Source organism: Petromyzon marinus, chromosome 63, assembly GCF_048934315.1.
Source record: "Petromyzon marinus isolate PM22_M1 ecotype Great Lakes invasive population chromosome 63, UKy_Petmar_22M1.pri1.0, whole genome shotgun sequence".
In the NCBI taxonomy this organism is placed as follows: Eukaryota; Metazoa; Chordata; class Hyperoartia; order Petromyzontiformes; family Petromyzontidae; genus Petromyzon; species Petromyzon marinus.
In genome coordinates, this window is record NC_133729.1 from 5,420,524 (window position 1) to 5,446,787 (window position 26,264).

General features: G+C 50.1%; 2 protein-coding genes across 2 annotated transcripts; both read right to left on the bottom strand.

The window, feature by feature from the left end:
- Nucleotides 1-2,811: 2,811 nt before the first annotated feature.
- Nucleotides 2,812-7,658, bottom strand: LOC116956109 (CUB and zona pellucida-like domain-containing protein 1). Its single transcript, XM_076053885.1, has 9 exons — nucleotides 7,545-7,658; nucleotides 6,812-6,883; nucleotides 6,019-6,203; nucleotides 5,825-5,925; nucleotides 5,148-5,450; nucleotides 4,959-5,055; nucleotides 4,464-4,635; nucleotides 3,328-4,213; nucleotides 2,812-3,073 (listed from the first exon to the last, which is right to left on the bottom strand). The coding sequence occupies exons 1-8, from the start codon at nucleotides 7,615-7,617 to the stop codon at nucleotides 4,110-4,112; spliced, it is 1,107 nt and encodes a 368-aa protein (XP_075910000.1). The 5' UTR covers nucleotides 7,618-7,658; the 3' UTR covers nucleotides 2,812-3,073; nucleotides 3,328-4,109.
- A 4,811-nt stretch (nucleotides 7,659-12,469) lies between these two features.
- Nucleotides 12,470-16,194, bottom strand: LOC116956107 (CUB and zona pellucida-like domain-containing protein 1). The gene is made up of 8 exons (XM_076053886.1): nucleotides 16,083-16,194; nucleotides 15,350-15,421; nucleotides 14,555-14,739; nucleotides 14,361-14,461; nucleotides 13,688-13,990; nucleotides 13,500-13,596; nucleotides 12,988-13,159; nucleotides 12,470-12,731 (listed from the first exon to the last, which is right to left on the bottom strand). Exons 1-8 carry the CDS (start codon nucleotides 16,153-16,155, stop codon nucleotides 12,628-12,630), a joined length of 1,107 nt encoding a protein of 368 aa, XP_075910001.1. The 5' UTR covers nucleotides 16,156-16,194; the 3' UTR covers nucleotides 12,470-12,627.
- Between the last annotated feature and the right edge of the window lie 10,070 nt (nucleotides 16,195-26,264).

Here is a 26,264-nt window from a genome sequence, read left to right on the forward strand (position 1 = left end):
TTCCACTACGCACCTTCCTACTCCACTACACAGGCGCGGATTAGTGGACGAAACGGGTCGGCGTGCTGGTCGCAGCAGAACACAGGCACAGTGCGGTGTTTGTTGTTTAATTTTCTTCAGGCTTTATGCTCATTCTTACTAGTGTACTGAAAGATGGTCGCACTCAGGATGGTCTTTTAAGTACCAATTTATGCTGGTAGGAACCTCCTGGTTACACCAGCCCACAGGGGATTGTCCATCCGTCGTGCATAGGCCTCAGCAAGGTAAGGTGATTTACCCTTTTTTCTGGGTAAAAGGGTAAAGGTAAAGGTGTCAACATGCCAAGGGGTAAGGTAAAGGGTAGGGTAAAGGTAGCACAAAGTATTACCCAGTTTTATACGGTACCTTGTTTACTGCTAAAAGCTCTGTGGCGCAGTCCGTGGCTTCCATTTAACAAGTAATGTTTAAGTAACATTTTAAAAACACGCTTTAATGAAATGTACGAGTAATGGCAGAACTCCACGACTCCAGGAAGTGGCCCCAAAGCTTGCCATAACGTAAGAGGCCGTGAACATTTACAGCCAACGTCAGTTGACCGTGGACAATTAGAGCCAAGCCAAAACATACCATAAAAAGAACGTTAGAAAATATATATTTTTTTATGATAGAATATAGTCATCAGTATGACATAAGTATACCAAGTTTGCAATCGATGCCACATTGGGAAGTGGGTTAAAATTGAGTTACAAGATTTGAAGATACAAGCGTGTAAAATTGGAATCATTGAGAGTATTCTATGTTAAGCGCTCTACCTAGCATTTACCGTTATAAACCTTTTCCATGTGTAGTACCCCAGTAATTACTCTGTAATCGGGTAATTTGTATGGGGTAAGGGTAAAAGGTAGGGTAGAGTGATTATATTGTGCTAAGGTAAAAGGTAGGGTAAAGGAAGGCTCGTTGCTTTTTACCTTCCACCTTACCAAGGCCTAGTCGTGCATCCAAAAATGTGAGGGGTGGGGCTGAGTGGGGAGGGGCTGGTCACCCCGTGGTGCTCTTATTAAAGTCAACGTTTAACCTACTCACGCCGGCATGTGCCCGCCCACAGTCGGGCATATTTGTGAAACACACCACGCCGCCGTTGACCGAGCAAACCAACGTTCCTACCAGCTCGACACAGGAATGTTTAATGAACAGCGCAAACAGCCACAAAGCATGGCCTCATTCCGACTCACGCTATAGCTTCACCTCACTGCTACAATACGGTGGGAAAACATCTCCACCCCTTTTAAACAGGACAATGAAAGTTGTCTACGTGTAACAAATAAGCTTACCATGGTAGTGGTGCTGTAGGCAAGGTGTTAGGGACCCCAGGGATTTGCAAAAGACTGAACGTACCGTGGGCCATACCTGGTAAACTAAAGTTCCCACACGGGCCGTTAGTGCACAGAAGACAAAATAAATCTGGAAGAATTATGGAAGAGCATCCATCAGTGTGAACAGCGTCAACATATGTGCATACACCTGTAGGAACCATGCCTGTACAACAGAACACCCAATTAAGGGTTGTCATTCCATAAGCTCCCTTGTTAAAGATCCTGCTATCATAATACCCCATCAAGACTCTGGTCTGATGGGCCCACAAACCATATCAAGCAGTCGCACTGCTAACATTAAGAGCTTCAATTTATGCAGACCTTTCAAGGCAATGCTTATGAGCTTTTTACCCAAGGGGTTAAAGCATGCAAGGCAACGAGGTGTAGACGTTATGCAATAAGCACCATTCAAGCCAAAACACGTTTGAATCCTTGCTTTATTCAATGACGTGGGTACATGGTAATCATCTGCATCACTTCTTAGCCAGCATTCTCTTCGAAGCAAAACCCAAGCCCAAGCGGATGATGGAAGCAACCACTGCAACGGCCACGACACCAGGGTAGTTTAGGATCTCCGCTGTGAAAGGGAGAATAGACGGGGCAAGTGGGTTAATTGGAGGTCATAGAAATACACTTCAACAATTAGAACACCAGGATGCATTTAAAACTAGGAAATCATTTAAGAAATATGCAAGTACTCAATTGTAGCTTGCCGGATTGACTCCACCGCTAGAGGGCCTAGAGTATTGAAATAGAGACCTGGCCTAAATCAAAAGTAAATTATCATCATGTTGCTTTGGAAACCAGCACGACGCTAATGATAGGACAACGCACAGCGGGATAGGGCGGCATCCTCGCTGTAGACAAAGGGTCCTCTGGTGAAGATAAAGACTATCGTATTTGCGCACTTTTGACATCTTATCCTGCCCTGATACATCACCTTTACGATGTTACTATATGGTATAAGATGGGTAAGCAAGAAACGAGAAGGGTGGATGGGAATGTAAAATGTGGTGGTGGCAAAGGCGTAGAATAAACAATGGAAATTAAATAAATAGATTGCTGGGTGACCATGTGGAGGTGGGGACCGGGAACACAGGAGTGGGGAGCAAAAGGTTCAGCTATGAGAATAAGTGGGGTTTGAGGAAGCTCGGATGTCAGACAGCGTTTGTTATAACGCCCCCTACCTATACTCGCTTCTGTCCAGTGTTCTTTAAAATGATTGTCAGAAGAACAGTCTAGTCCAATTAACCTTTCCAGTCCTAATGTTGCGTTATATCGAGTCTTGTACCAAGATATGCTCGATCCATTAGTAGCAAAATGCTGTAAATTACATTGCCTTTTATTTTCCAGGGAGACCATCGTCGTGGGAAGGGGGCAGCAGCTTCATTTTAAACACGAACTGAACGTGCGAGCGGCAAGTAACGGAGCTGCTTGCATTAAGATCTTCAACCCAAACTGGATCTTTCAAGGCAGTGTTTATTTCAGTTTTTAACCAGGAGACAAGCATGCAAGGCGACCAGGTGGAGCCGTTGTGCAACAAGCACCATTCATGGCAATATATTCATTTGAATCCTTGCTTTATTCAATGGCACGAATACATGTTAAACATCTGCATCACTTCTTAGCCAGCATCCTCTTCGAAGCAAAACCCAAGCCCAAGCGGATGATGGAAGCAACCACTGCAACGGCCACGACACCAGGGTAGTTTAGGATCTCCGCTGTGAAAGGGAGAATAGACGGGGCAAGTGGGTTAATTGGAGGTCATAGAAATACACTTCAACAATTAGAACACCAGGATGCATTTAAAACTAGGAAATCATTTAAGAAATATGCAAGTACTCAATTGTAGCTTGCCGGATTGACTCCACCGCTAGAGGGCCTAGAGTATTGAAATAGAGACCTGGCCTAAATCAAAAGTAAATTATCATGTTGCTTTGGAAACCAGCACGACGCTAATGATAGGACAACGCACAGCGGGATAGGGCGGCATCCTCGCTGTAAACAAAGGGTCCTCTGGTGAAGATAAAGACTATCGTATTTGCGCACTTTTGACATCTTATCCTGCCCTGATACATCACCTTTACGATGTTACTATATGGTATAAGATGGGTAAGCAAGAAACGAGAAGGGTGGATGGGAATGTAAAATGTGGTGGTGGCAAAGGCGTAGAATAAACGATGGAAATTAAATAAATAGATTGCTGGGTGACCATGTGGAGGTGGGGACCGGGAACACAGGAGTGGGGAGCAAAAGGTTCAGCTATGAGAATAAGTGGGGTTTGAGGAAGCTCGGATGTCAGACAGCGTTTGTTATAACGCCCCTACCTATACTCGCTTCTGTCCAGTGTTCTTTAAAATGATTGTCAGAAGAACAGTCTAGGCCAATTAACCTTTCCAGTCCTAATGTTGCGTTATATCGAGTCTTGTACCAAGATATGCTCGATCCATTAGTAGCAAAATGCTGTAAATTACATTGCCTTTTATTTTCCAGGGAGACCATCGTCGTGGGAAGGGGGCAGCAGCTTCATTTTAAACACGAACTGAACGTGCGAGCGGCAAGTAACGGAGCTGCTTGCATTAAGATCTTCAACCCAAACTGGATCTTTCAAGGCAGTGTTTATTTCAGTTTTTAACCAGGAGACAAGCATGCAAGGCGACCAGGTGGAGCCGTTGTGCAACAAGCACCATTCATGGCAATATATTCATTTGAATCCTTGCTTTATTCAATGGCACGAATACATGTTAAACATCTGCATCACTTCTTAGCCAGCATCCTCTTCGAAGCAAAGCCCAGGCCCAAGAGGATGATGGAAGCAACTGCTGCAATGGCCACCACACCAGGGTAGTTCAGGATCTCCGCTGTAAGGGAGGCAATAGATGGGGCAGCAGGTAAGGCGATGTCAGAAATACATTTTACAATTAGAACATCAGGATGCATTTAAAATTGGGAAATCATTGAAGAAATATGCAAGCGGAATTAAGTCTAGCTTGCTGGATTTACTTTGGTTAGAGGGCCTAGAGTATTGAAAGAGACGTGGCCTAAAGCAAGTGCAAATCATTATCATGTTGCTTTGTAAACCAGCACGACGCTAATGATAGGACAACGCACAGCGGGATAGGGCGGCATCCTCGCTGTAGACAAAGGGTCCTCTGGTGAAGATGTAGACCGGGGTATCCACGGTTTCCAAGCTGCTCCTCCTTCTCCTGGCCAGACATCCTTGCTGGCAGCGAGAGGCAGTCAAAGAAGCCTTGCAAGCTATCATTGCAGCGTGGACGTACACCTGCAGAGCATAATGAAAATAGGGAGGTTTTTAAAAAAAGGCATTTGCAATTGAAGGGGATGGGAATGCCACAGACAGATTCCTGCCAGGTTTAACCATGGGCAATTCAATCCAATCATCAGAAAGCAATGTTTCACCATGAGGACCCGTTTGGCCAGTGGAAATTAATACAATTGTAGATTAAAAAGGTAAAACCCATTCCAGAAAACAAGCCCAAAATTTGCCGCAAATGTGAGCAAGTTGCAAGGCAAAGTTTAGCCAAGGCGAGACCCTGCCACGCAAAGATCATGATCGCTTGTAGCATGGTGGGACATTGAGCTCACATATTTAGTATCTTGAGCAGTGAAGGCGAAAGCTGGGAAGGTGAAGCGGCGGGCAGTGGCGGTGATGGTGACGTTCACGGTGCTGTCACGTAGACAGCTGGAGAGAGAAGGGCCACAGATTAAACCAGGTGGTAGGCTCGAGTACATTTAAGCCAGAGTCAAGCAATAGAGAACAGAAAAGCTACGCACCCCTCTTTCACGAGATAGTATTTCCGCGGATCAAGGGGGTCACTGGTGGGAGTCGCATAGAGGTCGACGGTGAACAGGGTGAGGCCAAGGCCGGTCTTGAGGGACATCTGGAGGTAAAGGGTTTGACGCAGTTGCACCACTAGGGGGTAGTCGGTGGGCAGGTATGGCGCCAGGAACGTAACGCTTTTGTAGAAATCCATCTTCAGTTCCAGTTCAGCATAGACGGTCTGGTTGAGCACAACCTTTGTGCTGTTGGGCTGGAGTGCCGAAGACGACAAGAGCTTCGTCCTCGGAATCTTGCAGCTATTATAAAAATGAAGGGAATAATAAATGGAAGAGCATCAGTGTCTAGGTCTGAACAAATGAAACCCTATCATTACAATAGTAGAGTTCAGTTCAAACTATGGCGCATCAAGTACTTGTTCACGTGACCAAATGGATTACGTGAACAAGTACCAATCATGTTTTTCAGTTCAGCAGCAAGTTGTGAAACGAATGACCAATGCATCTTTTGGATAAGACCTTGCAGTTGAAGGCATGCCAATCAGGGCACTATCGAGGAAATTAACACAAGGGTCATTACGACAGGCTTGGTCACGCCATTACGTGGAATGGCAAGAACGCAGTTTAGAAGATTGCGAGACCGTACGTGTCAAGCATGGCTTTTGGTTACATACATTGCATTGACCATGATGTACACGAAGTCGTAGGTGATGATGCCAAACGTGGTACTGGGCAGAGAAATCGTTTGAGAGAAGACGAGGTCTGTGCTCGTTTCCTGTAGGGGGGAAGATACATGGCACATTAGATGGGTTTTAAAAAAGCAGGCTCTTCAGATAAAGCACTTGGGAAAAAGTTTGATATTAGAGACCTCAAAGAAGGTGCCGCATTCTCCGAGCGAGATGTTGAACGTGATGTACGGTCCAGTTTCCGACAATTTGCATGCAGGCGTTGCAGCGTTCATGACGAGATCAGAAGCGCCGTAGCCCAGCAGGACGCTTTTCGCGATCTTGGCAGACATCCTCTCATTGACGCACTGCACCTCATAGGTGACACCTGTACATCAGTCCATTAGGATACCCAGGACATTAACAAAAGTTCGCAGCACATATGGATATACAAAGTGGGTCTAAGAGATCGCAAAATACTCATTAGGAAGAACAAAGCAAGGCATTTAAACATTTCTGAAATGAGACCCATAACCATTAGCGCAGGCCGAAATAATTAGAGCCAATGCCAGTGCATTGAATGTTGGTTATTTTTTCCAACTGGTTGGTGCTGTGGTTTCAAGGACTAGTCCGTTCTTGAGCTGGTGCATTACATTAAGCAGAGCAGGTCTCGTACACGAAATACTGCACCCGATAAACATTGCATGGGTTCAACCACCTTCAGCTTTAACTACATTAGAGCAGCCAATACTTTTATGACCGCGCCCTGAAGTGGTTAATTAGACTGCAATGAATATTACCAATATACACACACCTGCTTGTCGCCTGCACCCTCCAAGCACATCATTTCAACACCACCTTTGGAAAACTTCAGCAGTTGCACAATTGAACGCAATAAACGACGCAACAAACCCTACGGTGCAGATATGGTCAAAGGCATCAGAAGTGTGATGACTCTAGTGGCAGTCATGTTTACGTGCAAAGCATTGAATATACCAGCTGGGATCGTAGATGGGGGCAATTCCTCATCATCGATCGCCCTCATGCCACGATTAGCAGCTCGATGTCCTTTAAGAGAAGAACGACACAAAGGGAAGTTAATGTCCCATCAAAATAAGATTAAAAACAGCTCGTACACTCATCAACAGCACATCTTCGGTTTAGTCATGACGCTTGCTTAACACACTAGGTCAAGACCAATCTTCTCCCATTTTGCTAACCAAGAAATGTAACTGAAAGTTATTTAATTTAAATAAAAGACTAAGTTCATTCTAAAGTCAGATGGAAGTTCAAAGGAATACAGAGGGAATGAGAGTCGCTTACCCCCTACCTTACAGCACAGCAAGCTCGAAATTGTTCTGCTCAACATACAAATCGGTATTGGTTAAACATTCTAACGCTAAAAAGGTCCACCAAAAAACTGCCGATAGCAGGAGGTTACGTCGGAAAACTCACAAATGGTTAAATTTACGATGGGTGACGTTTAATTTTACTCAAAATGGGTTCACACACGAAATCCATCCTAGTGTGAAGATTGCCAGTCAATACGCAAAAAGGCGACGCGATTCTCAATGATGCTTTTGTGACTAAAATCATAATTACCAGTTAAAAACAAAAACAATTCAATCCGGCACTGCATACAAGTTTCCCCATGGAGTTCTGTGGAACCTTCAACGATTTTTTTTTCCAAGTGAGAGACTATGCAGTGAGCACAGTGCGAAATCCTCACCCACGAACCCAGAATCCGCAGACAAAACACCCACAGCACAGAGCACCACGACCCAACGAAGAAAAACCGCCATCTTAATGCTCACGCGAGATAACCTCAATGGGTGTCTTGTTCGGCCATTTATAATCGCTAAGCGTTCCCTCTGATTGGTCGCAGTGGCACGCTGTTCAATTAACTTTCGAGCCACTTATTGTGTTTCGATTGCAATGCAATTACATGAGTCTAGTATGCATTTCTCGTCAATGAAGGAGCGTACAATAGCTTGTATTGAGGTGGATGAGAACAGCCTGCAAGGTCATAGTGATTAGGTTATTTGATTAGATTACAATAATGAGCTGTGGAATCACTTTTATTACTTTTAATGAATGTGTTGAAATTGTATGCGTGAATGATTATACTCCATCAAACAGATAATTAAACGTATTTACATGTGTCCAATCTTGCCGCATCTTGCAAGCTCGGCAGGGCTGAACTTGGTTTGTGTTTGGATGATTGACCGTCAGTGGATCAGGCCACAGATTGCAGAGCAGCTGGGATATAGCAGAACAGCAATCTTCTTCTTTCGTGTGGCTGATGTACATGCAGAGCAACAACTACAATTTCACATTCAGGTGATCAAGCCAGTTAACGGCGTCAGGAATATCGGAGTGTAACGCTGTGACGTATCCATCGTATTTGTAGATCGGGCATTACGTCGATATATGCTGTGCGGTTTCTTCTGCGTTGGGTCTAGCAATGGACTCAGCTCATATCAACAGTTTTTCATTTATTAGGAATGCCTTTGGGTTGAATCTATTTTTTTGGAGCCCTCATCAATGTCCTCTCGTTTTTTGGGTTTTCTCAGAGTATGAAAGTTTCCTCCCATGTTTCCAGCACATATTACTGGAATTGGCTAAATACTCTGCAGCCCTTGATGGCCCCAGACAATTCCATGGAGGAGTTGAAGCAGCATCTACAGCAGGAGTTAATGCCAAAAAATTACGTAATTCTCCGGCTGCCCCAAACTTGTCTCGCCACCTATGCATATTGTTCTTCTGCACTGACAAGTTATTGAGAAGGTTAACAGCTTTATATATCTCGGCATTATTCGTCACTTAAGACTGTCTTTTAGGACACACATGGACCGCATGGCCAACAAGATAATAACAAAATGTTTACTTATACCGAAACAGACGCTGTATTACACCTCGACATCGCCTTAATTTCTAGTTGTAGCCACAATCCTGCCCACATTTCATTTTTGTGACATCATCTACCGCCTACCATAGAACTCTGTACATTAATTCAAATCTATCCTCCCTTAATATCCAGAGAGACCATCACTGGGCAGTCTTCATCTTAAACGTCCTTTCAAACAAATCCACCAGTTTCGGAAAGTAACACTTCGTTCCTCCGACTCCCACCCATAGCCTTAGAACTGCCCTCTTTATTCCTACTTAACATTGCATTTGCTAAAATTTTGTTTGGTAAATCGTTTTTTCACTTTACTGGAATATCCTTGCCACTTATCTGTAGCTTGGTTTCCTTCCTTCAATCTCCCTCTTTATTTTCCTATTAAACTAAAACACATGGCTTACTTGTGTGGTGAGTCCAACTGAGTCGCAGACGTTGTTCTTTAGAGGAAACACTTTTCTTGTAACATCAACCCCTTAACACAAAGGGGTAACTGCCCCTTCATCAGATGCAGCCTAGGCTGGTGACCACCCAGCTAACTACTCTATACGTAGGAGTTACAGCGATGAAGGGTCAGACCCTCACTCAGGTCCCCGACCGCGTGTTGATGCCTCGTAGGACGTAGAGCTTCCAGCTTGTAGACGTGGAGCTCCAGCTTGAAGAATGCAGCGACCCTGGTCCCTCGCAGGGACCCACCTTATATCCTCACGGGTCGGGGCCAATCTGCCCTTGGCCCCGCCCGACTTCTCGCACATTCTAGCTCCCTCCCGTTCCCTCTCGAGAGCTCTCCCCGGACACGTGATCACCCTCTAGCCCCCCCACCTGGGGTCCTCTCTGTGGACACTCCGGATCACAGATTTACGGGGTCAACCAGAATGCCATGGCCTGAGGCAACCCTGCCCCTGGGCTGACTATCCCCCATTCCCTCTGGTGGGAGCCCACACTACACGCTATGCGTGGTGTCTGCACTATCCCAGCGCTCACCAAGCCCCGCTATGCCTGGTACTACACCCACATGTGGGGTGTACGCGATGAAAGTGCATCGCACGCCGTGCTGTGCTAGAGCCGGCATCACACACCAACCCACCAGGTGATGTCAGCGATGTAGGGACTTTGCATGCCACGGCCCTCTTGGGCCGGCACCATACAGTGACATCCCTGATGCCACTACACTTGCACCTGAACCTAACAGTTGTCTGGCGCATCTTGCTCCCACATGTTTACAGACTTTTTCAATTCACATGTGTTTGGCACTGAGATGAAAATAAACTTGACTTACATATGTACCTAACTTTCTGGTGCTTTTTGCTCTCATTATATTGAGTAGACGTGAGCCCCCATTGCCACACAGCCACTTTGCAGCCTCCTCCTCCTCTAGCACGTGTGGGGCAACCACTCTGCACTGACGCACTTCACAGCCGAAAATAATGTGCGCAATGGTGTCCTGCTCCCTGCATTCACACGGTGACCTGTCACGTAGGCCCCATCGAATTTTGGAAGCGGCACAAACTCCCTGGTCACACCGCAAGCGGTTTAACTCCACCCATTGGTGCCTTAAGAGGTCGAAACCAGGCATCTGGACGGATGGACCATTTGAGGTTTTTGTTCGGCACTTTCACGGCTCTCTATTCGTCACTCCAGACAGTGCGGGTATCGCACACACTCCACTCTTCGGACTGTGGTATTGCCGATACTGGGTGTCGGGACTTCATGCACACGGTTGGTCGCTTGAAAATGTCGACATGAAAGGGTAACGCTTGTGCCACGTGTAGTTTGTCTAGCATCTTGGCCGCGAATATTTGGCGGGGGGGATGTTGCACAGCACAGGCAGCCATGGTCGTGGGGTTGTCCTTGTAGGCGCAGCTTTCTTGTACCAGAAAATAAGCTACGCCCTTAAACTGTGGGAGCAATAAGTCTGACACGTGTTTGAGTTGTCTTAAATCAAACTGTGTCTTTAGTTCTTCGTTGCACAAAAACGAGCGTTTTCTAAAGTTATATCTTCACCTGTTCACAAACTGCATCCCTTCGTCGCACATACTGTGTCACCCTGTCGCACGTACTGTGTCACCCTGTCGCACCTGTCGCACGGTCAAAAGACTATCCACTCGCTCCCCATTAGCTCTTCTCGTAGCTCCCCATTTATACTGTATAAACCGGAAGTGATGTCATGGGTTCAACCAACCGAGCGTCTAACCACAGGGGGGTTTCTACACAGTTGGGAAATTCCAAATCAATTTATAACCAGTCCGTCAACAAATGTACTTCAAATCTATATACAGAAATGCTACACTCACTTTGTCTTATGGCTCTTACAGTCCCCATTGCTCCTGAGATAGTTCTCACCGTGACATTTATCTTAATGTCCACCAATTTGGGGTGAGCTAATCGAGTCCATACGGGTGCACAGTATTCCACTAGAGACAGGACCCGCCATTTGTAGTGACCGGGCACCGGCACCGCACGTTGAGCCAGCTAGCCAGGTAAGCAGTTTGACGAGGGTAACTTAGCAAGTCTTATCTAGGTGAGAACACTACGTCAGGCTCCTGTACAACGTCACTCCAAGGAACACCGGCTGTTACAGGTACGACAGCCCCGGCAGAAACCAGCTTGAGTTTAAATTGTCTCAGCTATGCAAAGGCAAATAAACAGAAATGTGTTGTTTTAACTTCAAATCAGAAACTGGATATTATACATAAATTGCTTAGTTTTTATTCAATAGAATTTCGTAAGATCAATACCTTCATTACGAATTTGTTGTTTAACTCACTTTTCTTAAGTGGAACGTAATTTATACTTATTTAATGAAAATAGCGTCTACATGCGCCGAATGCAATAGTGGCCACAGAAGGTCATGCCAGGGGTTTCAGTTGAGAGTGAACGGACTGGTGGATACAGGAATTATCGAGGACGGTAGTCTACAGGTGGAGCAAGCATCCAGTCAGCAAGAAGGATCGTGAAGGGGTGTGGCCTCAGTTGGTCTACAAGGGAGATGCCCTGGAGAATTTGGGCACTTGCAAGCAGGTCAAGTGAACGGATCTTCAATGTAGTGCCATCAAGAGACACGTGGAAATCGTCATTACACCTGTACAAGTTATTTAGGGAATAGATCCAAAAAAATCCATACTTTTTTGGTTATCAACCGTCATTAGCGCAGACAATGGAGAGTTTGGTTCTAAAAAGACTATCGTAGTTGCGCACTTGACATCTTATCCTACACTGATACATCACCTTTACGAGGTTACTATATGGTATCAGATGGGTAAGCAAGAAACGAGAAGGGAGGATGGGAATGTAAAATGTGGTGGTGGCAAAGGCATAGAATACACGATGGAAATTAAATTAATAGATTGATGGGCGACCATGTAAAGGTGGGGACCGGGAACACAATGGGAGTGGGGAGCAAAAGGTTCAGCTATGAGAATAAGTGGGGTTTAGGAGGAAGCTCGGATGTCGGACAGCGTTTGCTATAATGCCCCCTACCTATACTCGCTTCTGTCCAGTGTTCTTTAAAAGGATTGTCAGAAGAACAGTCTAGCCCAATTAACCTTTCCAGCCCTAATGTTGCGTTATATCGAGTCTTGTACCAAGATATGCTCGATCCATTAGTGGCAAAATGCTGTAAATTGCATTGCCTTTTATTTTCCAGGGAGACGCTCGTCTTGGGAAGGGGGCAGCAGCTTCATTTTAAACATGAACTGAACACGCTCCGTTACTTGACACTCGCTGCTTGCATTAAGATCTTCAACCCAAACTGGATCTTTCAAGGCAGTGTTTATTTCAGTTTTTAACCAGGAGACAAGCATGCAAGGCGACCAGGTGGAGCCGTTGTGCAACAAGCACCATTCATGCCAAAATATTAATTTGAATCTTTGCTTTATTCAATGACACGAGTACATGTTAAGCATCTGCATCACTTCTTAGCCAGCATCCTCTTCGCAGCACAGCCCAAGCCCACGAGGATGATGGAAGCAACTGCTGCAATGGCCACCACACCAGGGTAGTTCAGGATCTCCGCTGTAAAGGGGGCAATAGATGGGGCAGCAGGTAAGGCGATGTCAGAAATACATTTTACAATTACAACACACCAGGATGCATTTAAAATTGGGAAATTATTGAAGAAATATGCAAGAGGAATTAATTCTAGCTAGCTGGATTTACACTTTGGTTAGAGGGCCTAGAGTATTGAAATAGAGACCTGGCCTTAAGCAAGTGCAAATCATTATCATGTTGCTTTGTAAACCAGCACGGCGCTAATGATAGGGCAACGCACAGCGGGATAGGGCGGCATCCTCGCTGTAGACAAAGGGTCCTCTGGTGAAGATGTAGACCGGGGTATCCACCGTTTCCAAGCTGCTCCTCCTTCTCCTGGCCAGACATCCTTGCTGGCAGCGAGAGGCAGTCAAAGAAGCCTTGCAAGCTATCATTGCAGCGTGGACGTACACCTGCAGAGCATAATGAAAATAGGGAGGTTTCTATAAAAAGCCCTTGCAATAAGGTGATGGGAACGCCCCAGGAGACACCCAAGAGTTCTGCCAGGTTTGTGTGTACAATCTAATTAGCAAGCACTGTTTCACCATAGGGACTGTTGGGCCAGTCGAAGTTGAAACAAGTGTTGATAAAATGAGGAACTCATTCCCGAACCGAAGTCCTAAATTAGACAAATGTTTGCAAGTTGTACATTTTCTCCAGGACATTCTTGATGCAATGCAAAGCGTAGCCAAGGCTAGATCCTACCACTCGAAGTTCACGATCGCTTTTAGCATGGTGGGACGTCGAGCTCACGTATTTAGTATCTTGAGCAGTGAAGGCGAAGGCTGGGAAGGTGAAGCGGCCGGCAGTGGCGGTGATGGTGACGTTCACGGTGCTGTCACGCAGACAGCTGGAGAGAGAAGGGCCACAGATTAAACAGGTGGTAGGCTCGAGTACATTCAAGCCATAGTCAAGCACTAGAAAACAGAAAAGCTACGCACCCCTCTTTCACGAGATAGTATTTCCGCGGATCAAGGGGGTCACTGGTGGGAGTTGCATAGAGGTCGATGGTGAACAGGGTAAGGCCGAGGCCAGTCTTGAGGGACATCTGGAGATAGAGGGTTTGACGCAGCTGCACCACTAGGGGGTAGTCGGTGGGCAGGAATGGCGCCAGGAACGTAAAGCTTTTGTAGAAATCCATCTTCAGTTCCAGTTCAGCATAGACGGTCTGGTTGAGCACAACCTTTGTGCTGTTGGGCTGGAGTGCCGAAGAAGACAAGAGCTTCGTCCTCGGAATCTTGCAGCTATTATAAAAAGGGGATAAAGGGAAGAGCATCAGTGTTTAGGTCTGAAGACATTAAATCCTATCATTACAATAGTAGATTTCAGTTCAAATTATGGCACATCAAGTACTTGTTCACGTGACCAAATGGATTACGTGAATAAGTACCAATAATAATGTTTTTCAGTTCGGCAGCAAGTTGTGAAACGAATGACAAATTTAGCTTTTGGATTAGATCTTTAATTTGGAGGCATGCCAATCAGGACAATATCCAGGAAATGAACGGAAGGGTCGTCACGGCAGGCTTGGTCACGCCATTACGTGGAATGGCAAGAACGCAGTTTAGAAGACTGCGAGACCGTACGTGTCAAGCATGGCTTTTGGTTACATACATTGCATTGACCATGATGTACACGAAGTCGTAGGTGATGATGCCAAACGTGGTACTGGGCAGAGAAATCGTTTGAGAGAAGACGAGGTCTGTGCTCGTTTCCTGTAGGGGGGAAGATACAAGGCACATTAGATTTGTTTTTAAAAAGCAGGCAGTTAAGAAAAAGCACTTAGGAAAAAGTTTGATATTAGAGACCTCAAAGAAGGTGCCGCATTCTCCGAGCGAGATGTTGAACGTGATGTACGGTCCAGTTTCCGACAATTTGCATGCAGGAGTTGCAGAGTTCATGACGAGATCAGAAGCGCCGTAGCCCAGCAGGACGCTTTTCGCGATCTTGGCAGACATCCTCTCATTGACGCACTGCACCTCATAGGTGACACCTGTACATCAGTCCATTAGGAAACTCAGGACATCAGCTTCACAAAAGTTCGCAGCACATATGGACATACAAAGTGGGTCTAATAGATCGCAAAATACTCATTAGGAAGAACAAAGCGCGGCATTTAAACATTTCTGAAATGAGACCCATAACCATTAGCGCAGGCCGAAATAATTCGAGCCAATGCCAGTGCATTGAATGTTGGTTATTTTTTCAACTGGTTGGTGCTGTGGTTTCAAGGACTAGTCCGTTCTTGAGCTGGTGCATTACATTAAGCAGAGCAGGTCTCGTACACGAAATACTGCACCCGATAAACATTGCATGGGTTCAACCACCTACAGCTTTAACTACATTAGCGCAGCCAATATTTTTATGACCGCGCCCTGAAGTGGTTAATTAGACTGCAATGAATATTACCAATACACACACCTGCTTGTTGCCTGCACCCTCCAAGCACATCATTTCAACACCACCTTTGGAAAACTTCAGCAGTTGCACAACTGAACGCAATAAACGACGCAACAAACCCTACGGTGCAGATATGGTCCAAGGCATCAGAAGTGTGATGACTCTAGTGGCAGTCATGTTTACGTGCAAAGCATTGAATATACCTGCTGGGACCGTAGATGGGGGCAATTCCTCATCATCGATCGCCCTCATGCCACGATTAGCAGCTCGATGTCCTTTAAGAGAAGAACGACACAAACGGAAGTTAATGTCACGTCAAAATAAGATTAGAAACAGCTCGTACACTCGTGCAACAGCGCATCTTCGGTTTAGTCATTACGCTTGCTTGACACACTAGGTCACGACCAAACTTCTCCCATTTTGCTAACCAAGAAATGTAACTGAAAGTTATTTAATTTAAATAAAAAACTAAGTTCATTCTAAAGTCAGATGGAAGTTCAAAGGAATACAGAGGGAATGAGAGTTGCTTACCCCTACCTTACAGCACACCAAGCTCGAAATTGTTCTGCTCAACATACAAATCGGTATTGGTTAAACATTCTAACGCTAAAAAGGTCCACCAAAAAACTGCCGATAGCAGGAGGTTACGTCGGAAAACTCACAAATGGTTAAATTTACGATGGGTGACGTTTAATTTTACTCAAATGCGTTCACACACGAAATCCATCCTAGTGTGAAGATTGCCAGTCAATACGCAAAAATGCGACGCGATTCTCAATGATGCTTGTGACTAAACAAAAAGCGTAATGACCAGTAAAAACAAAAACAATTCAATCCGGCAATGCAAACAAGTTACCCCACGGAGTTCTGTGGAACCTTCAACGATTTTTTTCCCAAGTGAGAGACTCTGCAGTGAGCACAGTGCGAAATCCTCACCCACGAACCCAGAATCCGCAGACAAAACACCCACAGCACAGAGCACCACGACCCAACGAAGAAAAACCGCCATCTTAATGCTCACGCGAGATAACCTCAATGGGTGTCTTGTTCGGCCATTTATAATCGCTAAGCGTTCCCTCTGATTGGTCGCAGTGGCACGCTGTTCAATTAACTTTTGAGCCACTTATTGTGTTTCGATTGCAATGCAATTACATGAGTCTAGTATGCACGCATTTCTCGTCAATGAAGGAGCGTACAATAGCTTGTATTGAGGTGGATGAGAACAGCCTGCAAGGTCATAGTAATTAGGTTATTTGATTAGATTATAATAATATGCGCTGTGGAATCACTTTTATTACTTTTAATGAATGTGTTGAAATTGTATGCGTGAATGATTATACTCCACCAAACATATAATTAAACGTATTTATGTGTCCAATCTTGACGCATCTTGCAAGCTCGGCAGGGCTGAACTTGGTTTGTGTTTGGATGATTGACGTCAGTGCATCAGGCCACAGATTGCGGAGTAGCTGGGATATAGCAAAACAGCAATCTTCTTCTTTCGTGTGGCTGATGTACATGCAGAGCAACAACTACAATTTCACATTCAGGTAATCAAGCCAGTTAACGGCGTCAAGAATAGCGGAGTGTAACGCTGTGACGTATCCATCGTATTTGTGGATCGGGCATTACATCGATATATGCTGTGCGGTTTCTTCTGCGTTGGGTCTAGCAATGGACTCAGCTCATATCAACAGTTTTTCATTTAGTAGAACTGCTTTTTGGGTTGAATCTATATTTTTGGAGTCCTCATCAATGTCCTCTCGTTTTTTGGGTTTTCTCAAAGTACGAAAGTTTCCTCCCATGTTTCCAGCACATATTACTGGAATTGGCTAAATACTCTAAAGCCCTTGATGGCCCCAGACAATTCCATGGAGGAGTTAAAGCAGCATCTACAGCAGGAGTTAATGCCAAAAAATTACGTAATTCTCCGGCTGCCCCAAACTTGTCTCGCCACCTATGCATATTGTTCTTCTGGACTGACAAGTTATAGAGGAGGTTAACAACTTTATATCTCGGCATTATTCGTCACTTAAGACTGTCTTTTAGGACACACATGGACCGCATGGCCAACAAGATAATAACAAAATAATGTTTTCTTAAACCGAAACAGACGCTGTATTACACCTCGTCATCGCCTTAATTTTTAGTTGTAGCAACAATCCTGCCCAAATTTCATTATTGTGACATCATACACCGCCTACCATATAACTCTGTACATTAACTTAAATCTGTCCTCCCTTAATATCTAGAGAGACCATCACTGGGCAGTCTTCATCTTAAATGTCCTCTCAAGCAAATCCACCAGTTTCGGAAAGTAACACTCCCTTCCTCCGACTCCCACCCATAGCCCTAGAACTGCCCTCTTTATTCTTACTTAACATTGCATTTGCTAAAATTTTGTTTGGTAAATAGTTTTTTCACTTTACTGGAATATCCTTGCCACTTATGTGTAGCTTGGTTTCCTTCCTTCAATCTCCCTCTTTATCTTCCTATTAAACTAAAATACAGGGCTTACTTTTGTGGTGAGCCCAACTGATTCGCAGACGTTGTTCTTTAGAGGCAACACTTTTATTTAAACATCAACCCGTTAACACAAAGGGGTAACTGCCCCTTCATCAGATACAGCCTAGGCTGCTGACCACCCAGCGAACTACTCTATACGTAGGAGTTACAGCGATGAAGGGTCAGACCCCCACTCAGGTTCCCGACCGCGTGTTTATGCCTCGTAGGAGGTAGAGCTTCCAGCTTGTAGACGTGGAGCTCCAGCTTGAAGAATGCAGCGACCCTTTTCCCTCTCAGGGACCCACCTTATATCCTCCCGGGTCGGGGCCGCTCTGCCCTTGGCCCCGCCCGCCTTCTCGAGCTTTCTAGCTCCCTCCCGATCCCTCTCGAGAGCTCTCCCTTGACACGTGATCACCGCCTAGTCCCCCCACCTGGGGCCCTCTCTGTGGACACTTCGGATCATGTATCCACGGGGTCAACCAGAGTGCCATGGCCCGGGGCAACCCTGCCCCTGGGCTGACACTCTCCCACTCCCCCTTGTGGGAGCCCACACTACACGCTATGCGTGGTGTCTGCGCTATCCCATCGCTCACCAAGCCCCGCTATGCCTGGTACTACACCCCATAAGGGGTGTACGTAATGACAGTGCATCGCACGCCGTGCTGTGCGAGAGCCGGCCTCACACAGCAACCGACCCGGTGATGTCCACGATGTAGGGACATCGCACGCCACGTGCCTTACAGTGACATCCCCGATGTCACTACCCTTGCACTTGAACCTAACAGTTGTCTGGCGCATCTTGCTCCCGCATGTTTACAGTCTTTATTCGATTCACGTGTGTGTTTGACACTGAGATGAAAATAAACTTTACTTACATCTGTACCTAACTTTTTCTGGTGCCTCTTGCTCTCATTATATTGAGTGGACGTCAGCCCACATTGCCACAAAGCCACTCTGCAGCCTCCGCCTCCTCTAGCACGTGTGGGGCAACCACTCTGCACTGACGCACTTCACAGCCGAAAATAATGTGCGCCATGGTGTCCTGCTCCCCGCATTCACACGGTGACCTGTCACGTTGGCCCCATCGAATTTCGGAAGCGGCACAAACACCCTGGTCACACCGCAAGCGGTTTAACTCCACCCATTGGTGCCGTAAGAGGTCGAAACCAGGCATCTGGACGGATGGACCACTTGAGGTTTTTGTTCGGCACTTTCACGGCTCTCCATTCGTCACTCCAGACAGTGCGGGTATCCCACATACTTCACACTTCGGACTGTGGTATTGCCGACACTGGGTGTCGGGACTTCATGCACACGGTTGGTCGCTTGAAAATGTCGACGTGAAGGGATAATGCTAGTGCCATGTGTAGTTTGTCTAGCATCTTGGCCGCGAATTTTTGTCGGGGTGAATGTTGCACAGCACAGGCAGCCATGGTCGTGGGGTTGTCCTCATTGCTCCTGAGATGGTTCTCACGGTGACATTTATCTTAATGTCCACCAATTTAGGGTGAGCTAATCGAGTCCATACGGGTGCACAGTATTCCACTAGAGACAGGCCCGCCATTTGTAGTGACCGGGCACCGGCACCGCACGTTGAGCCAGCCAGGCCAGCAGTTTGACGAGGGTAACTTAGCAAGTCTTATCTAGGCGAGAACACTACGTCAGGCTCCTGTCCAACGTCACTCCAAGGAACAGCGGCTGTTACAGCTACGACAGCCCCGGCAGAAACCAGCTTGAGTTTAAATTTTCTAAGCTATGTAATGGCAGAGAAACGGAAACGTGTTGTTTCAACTTCAAATCAGAAACTGCATATTATGCCTAAATTGCATGATCGTTTATATTAAATATAATTTTGTAACAAGAGCAATACATTTACTACGATGTTTTCTTCTGTTTAACTCACTTTTCTTAAGTCAAACGTAATATATACATATGTAATGTTCGATTTAACTCGGACAACTTCTGTCTTTCTCCGAACACCGCTTTATTTACAACTCTCAGCATGTCCTCCACATTCCACAGTATCCTGGTCGCCACGGCTCGCCCGCCGTGCTTCACTCGACTCGCTCGCCACCTTTGTCTCTCCACACCCCACGATAACTTCACTTACTTCCCACGATTACTTCGCTTACTCCGCCGCTAACTTCTTCGTCTCCACTCTCCGCTATCACCGTCGCTATGTTCTCTCCACCGCTATCACAGTCACCATGCTCACTCCACTGCTACTACTTCATCCCTGTTCAGCGCTATCACCGTCACTATGCTCACTCCACTGCTGGCTGTTCTCGTCTTCAGCTCCGCTATCGCTACGCTCTCTCCACTGCTGGCTATTCTCGTCTCAGCTCCACTATCGCTACGCTGTCTCCACCGCGGGCTATTCTCGTCTTCAGCTCCGCTATCGCTCCATTCTCTCCACCGCTAACTACTTCATCTTTGTTCAGCTTCGGTATCACTACGCTCTCTCCACCGCTAACTACTTCGTCTTTGTTCAGCTTCGGTATCACTACACTCTCTCCACCGCTAACTACTTCGTCTTTGTTCAGCTCCGCTATCGCTACACTCTCTCTACCGCTAACTACTTCTTCTTTGTTCAGCTTCGCTATCGCTACGCTCTCTCCACCACTAACTACTTCGTCTTTGTTCCAAGCTTCGTCTCCAACTGTTAGGGTCGCCGGCCCCCGGGATCTCTCCCGCCTGCGACCCTGTCCGCGAAGGACCGACGCTCCCAGACTCCCCACTAGTGTGGGACCTGCCGCCGCTGCACTCCTCACCGGGCGGGGAAAGGTCACCGCGCTCCTGTTCCCCCCCCTGTGCTGTCCCCCTCCGAGTCCGGGTTTCCTGCCGGTGAGGCATCGCCCTCGACCGCCCTGGGGCCCGCTAGCGCTTCACCGGCACCCGAACGCGACGCTCCCCGCCCGCGCAGTCCCACGCACCAATCACACGCGGGTAACCGGGGGTTAGAGGTCAGAGGGTAAGCGACGTCGTTCGTACCCACTCCGGCGATTGTGGGGAGTGGGTTAAACGGTTTTAAAGGGCTATGCGATGGGCATGCATGCTAGCTGGGTATCCGGTCACAACGGGGGAGTCCGCCGCCGACGGTTTGTAGCGCCCACACCCCACGCGGCGCCGCTCCACACACGCGGCGACCACCGCGAACAGCGAGCGCACCCACGCTTACACTCTCTTTCCACACCCTCGCAAAAACCACACCAGTCCGTTATGTAATCGCCGACGATTTATTCCACCGGGTCGGCGAGCCCTTATTTAACCGAGTCAGTCGGGATCGGCGGGGCAGGACCAATCTATCTCTCGATAGTCGGCACTATACTCTACCTGTCCTTCTCCCCTTTACCCTCTCCGGTTTTCTTTTTAAGCTAAGTCCCAACTCCCTCTTTCTCTCCCTCCCTTACTCACAGTTCGTCGTCACTGCCGGCTGGTCCTCGCGGCGCGTCGATACGTCCCACGGACGTTCGCGCGGCTGGACTCGGGAGTTGGCGGGCCTGGGGTTGACTCGAGTAGCCAGAGACCCTTTTTCCTTCGCCCTCACTCGCTTTATTCTTTCTACATCAAAAGGGCTACCTGGTGCCGACTCGCGGGCCAATCAGCTCGCTGGGATCACCCGCCAATCGGTAGGCCCATCTGTATCCCAGCATCCCCCAGGCCGTTGCTTTCAGCGACGTCCGCATCTAAATTTACCTGCTCAGCGGCCATCCAGCCAGAGGGCGACCCTGCTTTCCCGCCGCTCGTGGCTCTGCCCTCCTCCCTACCTGCCCTGCCGACCCGTGTGCGTGAGGTGCGTACTAACCGCGGTGGCGGGGCAGCCCCGCCGTGAACATGTCATTTCTACTCAAGTCACGGCGCCACGGTGTGTGTTAGCGTCGGAGGAGACCGTCCAATTCCCTGGCCGCAGGAAACCGTGAAGATTATCCCTTTACGAGAGCTTCTGGGTGAAAACCTGTCGGCCAGGGTGTCTCCCCACGCGCTCTAATGGTGGGGGGAGTGCGTGCTTGTGTGTTCCGGTGGGGGGGGTGGGGAGGTGGTGGGGTGGAGCAATGTCGGCCTCGTCGCTCGGGGCGCGAGATCGCAGGTGGGCCGCCCGCCGATCGGCTCCGTGGTGGCGGCATCACATAGCCCCCCGAGGTGCCAGTCCCCGTCCCGGGTTGACTGGAGCACCTCGCCTGGGCCGCGCCCACGAGGTAGCACCGCGGGGTCCGGGGGATCCGCCCGGACCTCGTGGCTGGCCTCGGGGGAGGTGGCTCCGTCCTCAGGGTTTCCTGCGGCGGTCTCCTTCTCCACTCCAGTGGCTCCTTCTGTCCCTCGGCACCTGGGGGCTGGGGGACAAACTACGCGGCAGCGGGGTTTAAGGGGCGGCGTCCCCGCCGTCCTCTGGCGGGGCCGGGACGCCTCGGGGCTGGGGGCCCGGCGGGGCCCATGTAGTGCGCGAGGCCCCCGAGCACGGGTGGCGCAGGGGCACCGGGATTTCGCGGTACTCGGGCGGCGAGGTTCTCCCCCGCCGGGGCTGCCCTCCATGGTTTTAAGCGGCGGACGTTAACCACCGTTTCTCGGCCCCTCTCTCCACCCTGGATTAATACCGTCCAGGGAGAGATCTGCCGTACCACGGTCCAGGGTCCCCGCCAGTAGGTGGTCAGCTTCCCCTCCTGTCCGGCCCCGACACGAGGGATGTGTAGCCACACCTTGGTGCCTGTCAAGAAAAGGGGGGGCTCCACGCGGGATCGGGTGCTCTGCTCCTCTCGCCGATGCGCGGCCTCCCCTTGCGGGTAGGCCCGGTCCTGGACCCCTCGTAGGGTCTCCATCAGATGCTCCACGGGGCGACTCCCTTCCTCCGTTTGGGGTGGAGGAATGCCGAACAGCAAGTCTGCGGGTAGACGAGACTCACGACCAAACATCATTAGGAACGGGGTTTGTCCCGTCGATGTGTGCACCGTGGTGGCGTAGGCGAACAGGGCGTAGGGGAGGTGTTCGTCCCAATCCCGTTGGTTTGCGGCCGCCATACGCTTGAGCTTTCCGGCCAGAGTCTGATTCATACGCTCAACCATACCGTTCGCCTGGGGGTGGTACGCCGTGGTTCGGTCTTTCTGGATTCCGAACTCCCAGCACAGCGCCTGAAACAACTCGGCCTCGAACTCGCTACCCTGGTCGGTAAGGACTCGCTCCGGGATCCCGTGCTTAAGTACATAGTGCTCCACGAACGCCCGGGCCACTACCAGGGCCGTTTTATCGGGGATGGCCACCGCCACGGGGTAGCGGGTGAAGTATTCCACCGCTACGAGGATATAGGGTTGCCCCGGTGGGATCGTGGGAACGGCCTCTGGAGATCAATGCCGACCAGCTGGTTCGTCCGACTGACGCGGAACGGCCTTAGGGGTACCTGGTATCGTGCCGGTTTCGGTCCGCACTGCTGACAAGCGCGGCAGCCCTGTACCCAGGCGGCCACATCTTGCGTCAATTTGGGCCAGAGATACTGGCGACGCAGAGTCTCCCGAGTGCGCCGTTCCCCGTCATGGCCCCCGAGCGGGTGGTCGTGTACCAGCTGTAGCAGCTTGGGTCGCACCTGGGCGGGAACACAGATGCACCCCGGCTGGCCGGCCTCGGTTAACTCCCGTACCACCCCGTTCTGCACACACAACCGGGCATACAAACCGCTCCAGGGCCCTGGTAGGGTGCTTTTCCCCTCCCGCAGGGCCGCTTCCACCGCCGCCAGCTCCGGATCCCGCTGCTGGGTCTGCCTCAGCTGCTCGTCGTTCAGGCCCGGAAAGGCGCAGCCGACGTCCTCCTGGATCCGTCCGATCGGGGCGGGGTGGTCCGCTGGGTCCCGAGTCGTGGGCCCTGCGCTCGCCGGGCGGTCGACTGGGTCCGCGCCTCCACCTGTGGGGGTCTCTGTGGCGCATACCGCACTCTCTCTCGCAGGGGGGGGGTTTGGTTCAGCGGGTTCCCGGGGGTCCGTTGCCTGTCGGCAACGTCCCCCCGTGAAGCACGGGCAGGCCTCCTCCGCCCTCGTCTCAGCACACACCGCGGGTCGCCGTGATAATGCGTCCGCGTTTGCATGCGTCCGCCCCGCCCGGTACTCGATTTGCAGGTTGTACTCCTGCAGCTGCGCCAGCCATCGGGCCATCTGCCCCCGCGGTTCCTTGAAGGTGAGGAGGAACTGCAGAGCATAATGGTCCGTGCGCACCCGACATTTCCTGCCGTACAAATACAGCCGAAACTGTTTACACGCGAAGATCACCGTGTACAATTCCTGACGGGTCACACAGTAGTTCAGCTCGGCCCCGCTCAGGGTCCGGCTGGCGTACGCAATCACCCGTTCCATTCCTTCCTGCACCTGCGACAACACCGCACCCAGCCCGCTGCTGCAGGCGTCGGTGTCCAAAATAAAGTCGGTGGTAAAATCGGGGAAAGCCAGTGTGGGGGTGTGTGTGAGGTGGTCTTTGAGGGTGGTGAAGGCCGTCTGGCAGGCCTCCGTCCACTGATAGGGGTTCTTGGGGGAAGTGAGTTGGGTGAGGGGGCGTGCAATCTCGCTGAATCCCTTTACAAATCGACGATAATAGGTGGCGAGCCCAAAAAATGATCTTATCGCCGTCAGGTTTCTTGGCTGTGGCCAATCCACTATGGCGCGTACCTTGTCCGGATCGGTGCGCACCCCCGCCTCGCTGACGCGATGTCCGATGTACCCCACCTCGCGCTGTGCGATGTAACACTTACGCGGCTTGAGCTTGAGATGAGCCGCTCGCAGTCGCTGGAACACCTCCCGTAACCTGGACCAGTGCTCATACAGAGATCTACTGAACACGATCACATCATCCAGGTAAATCAGGCATTGCTCCCACTGCAAGCCCCGCATCACCAACTCCATCAGCCGCTGGAACGTCGCGGGCGCGTTGGTGAGCCCGAACGGGAGTACTCGAAACTCGAATAGTCCCATCGGGGTGGTGAATGCGGTTTTTGGCCGATCCTCCTCCGTCATCTCCACCTGCCAGTACCCGGACGCGAGATCGAGGGTGGAAAAATACCGCGCTCCGGCGAGGCTGTCAAAGGTGTCGTCGATACGCGGTATGGGAAAGGCGTCGCCGAGGGTGACTGCGTTTAGTTTGCGGTAATCGACGCAAAAACGGGTTGACCTGTCCTTTTTCGTTACTAGTACCACCGGGGCAGACCAGGGGCTCGCCGAGGGCTGAATTATGTTATCGCGGAGCATGTCCCTGACCGCCTCTTTGATCTGGGCGCGTTCGGGTGCGCCCACGCGGTACGCGGGGAGCTTTATGGGTCGGGCGGCCCCGGTGTCGATTTGGTGCTTAACGAGATCTGTGCGACCCACGTCTGAATCGTGTTCGCTGAACACGTCGGCGTACTCCCGCAGTAACCCGCGTAGCTGATCGGCCTCTCCCTTGGGGAAATCTGCCCAAGGTACGTGTACCGCGTCAAGAAGGGGGACGACCTCGGCGTGGGGAGTCGGGCCGACTCGCCAGGCCAGGTCCTGGTGGTCCTCGGGGCGACCGGGGTCCTCCGCCCAGAGTGCGAATACCGAGTCGCTGGAGTGGCGCGCGTGTAGGGGGTGCACGGTGGCTACTGTGGTGCGCCGTCGTAGTATTGCTGGGGTGCCGTGGGGGTTAAACACACGCATAAACAATCGGCCCCCATCGGCGTTTACCAACGTGGCTGACCCCACAACCCCGTATCGTTTTTCCAACTCCGGGTGAGGAGTTAGCATTACCTCCCCCGATGGTCGGTGCGCGGGGTCGGTCGAGGGTGTCGCCACAGGCACCAGCATCTCGGCGAGCGGCCCGATGGTGACGGCCGTCGTCAGGGTAGCGGCCACAGGTGTGAAGCGGGGGCGATTTGGCTCCCGTCCCAGGAATGGAATCCGTTCCCCGCTGCCTTCCACGGTGGCGCACCGCTGTCGGGGCTGCACGTTGAGCCCCAGCTTTTCCAGGAGGTCGGTACCTGCGATACACTCGTGGCACAGCACACTCGAGACGTAGAACTCCTGAGTGCACACCTGGTTTCCGAGACGGACCTCGAGGGAGATCCTTCCCAGCAACCCCATCCCGGCTGCGCTCGCGGTGTGCAGCGCGCAATCCGGGGCCTGCAGGTGGCTCACGTCAACTCCGAGCACGCTGCAGTGCGCGGCGCTCACAAGTGAGGCTACGGCCCCCGTGTCCAGTAGGATCCGGGTGCGCTGCCCGTTCACCTGTCCTTCCACCAGTGACGTGGCCCCCGTGATTCCTGCCACCAGCTCCCGTAGCCAGTCGCCCGTCCTCACCGCGTCCTTGGGTGTTGTGGCCGTGACCTGTGTGGGTGTCACTCGCTTACCATTATTATTATCGTCGTTTTGTTTCGGGACCTCGTTGATTGCACCCCTAGGTGGTCCACCCTCTAGGGGGCGTTGGCGTTTTAACCCCGGCGCCTTTCTAGCGCGGGCGATCTGGGGACAGTCCCTCACCAGGTGCCCTCGCTGGTCGCACAGGTAGCATGCTCGGGGAAGGGCGGCGGCCCCGTAGGAGCCTCCCCGCCCGCTCCCTCTTTCCCCTCCCGTACGCCGTTGCCCAGACTCCGCCTCTAGTCGGGCTACCCTCCCGGCCAGCCCTCCCAACT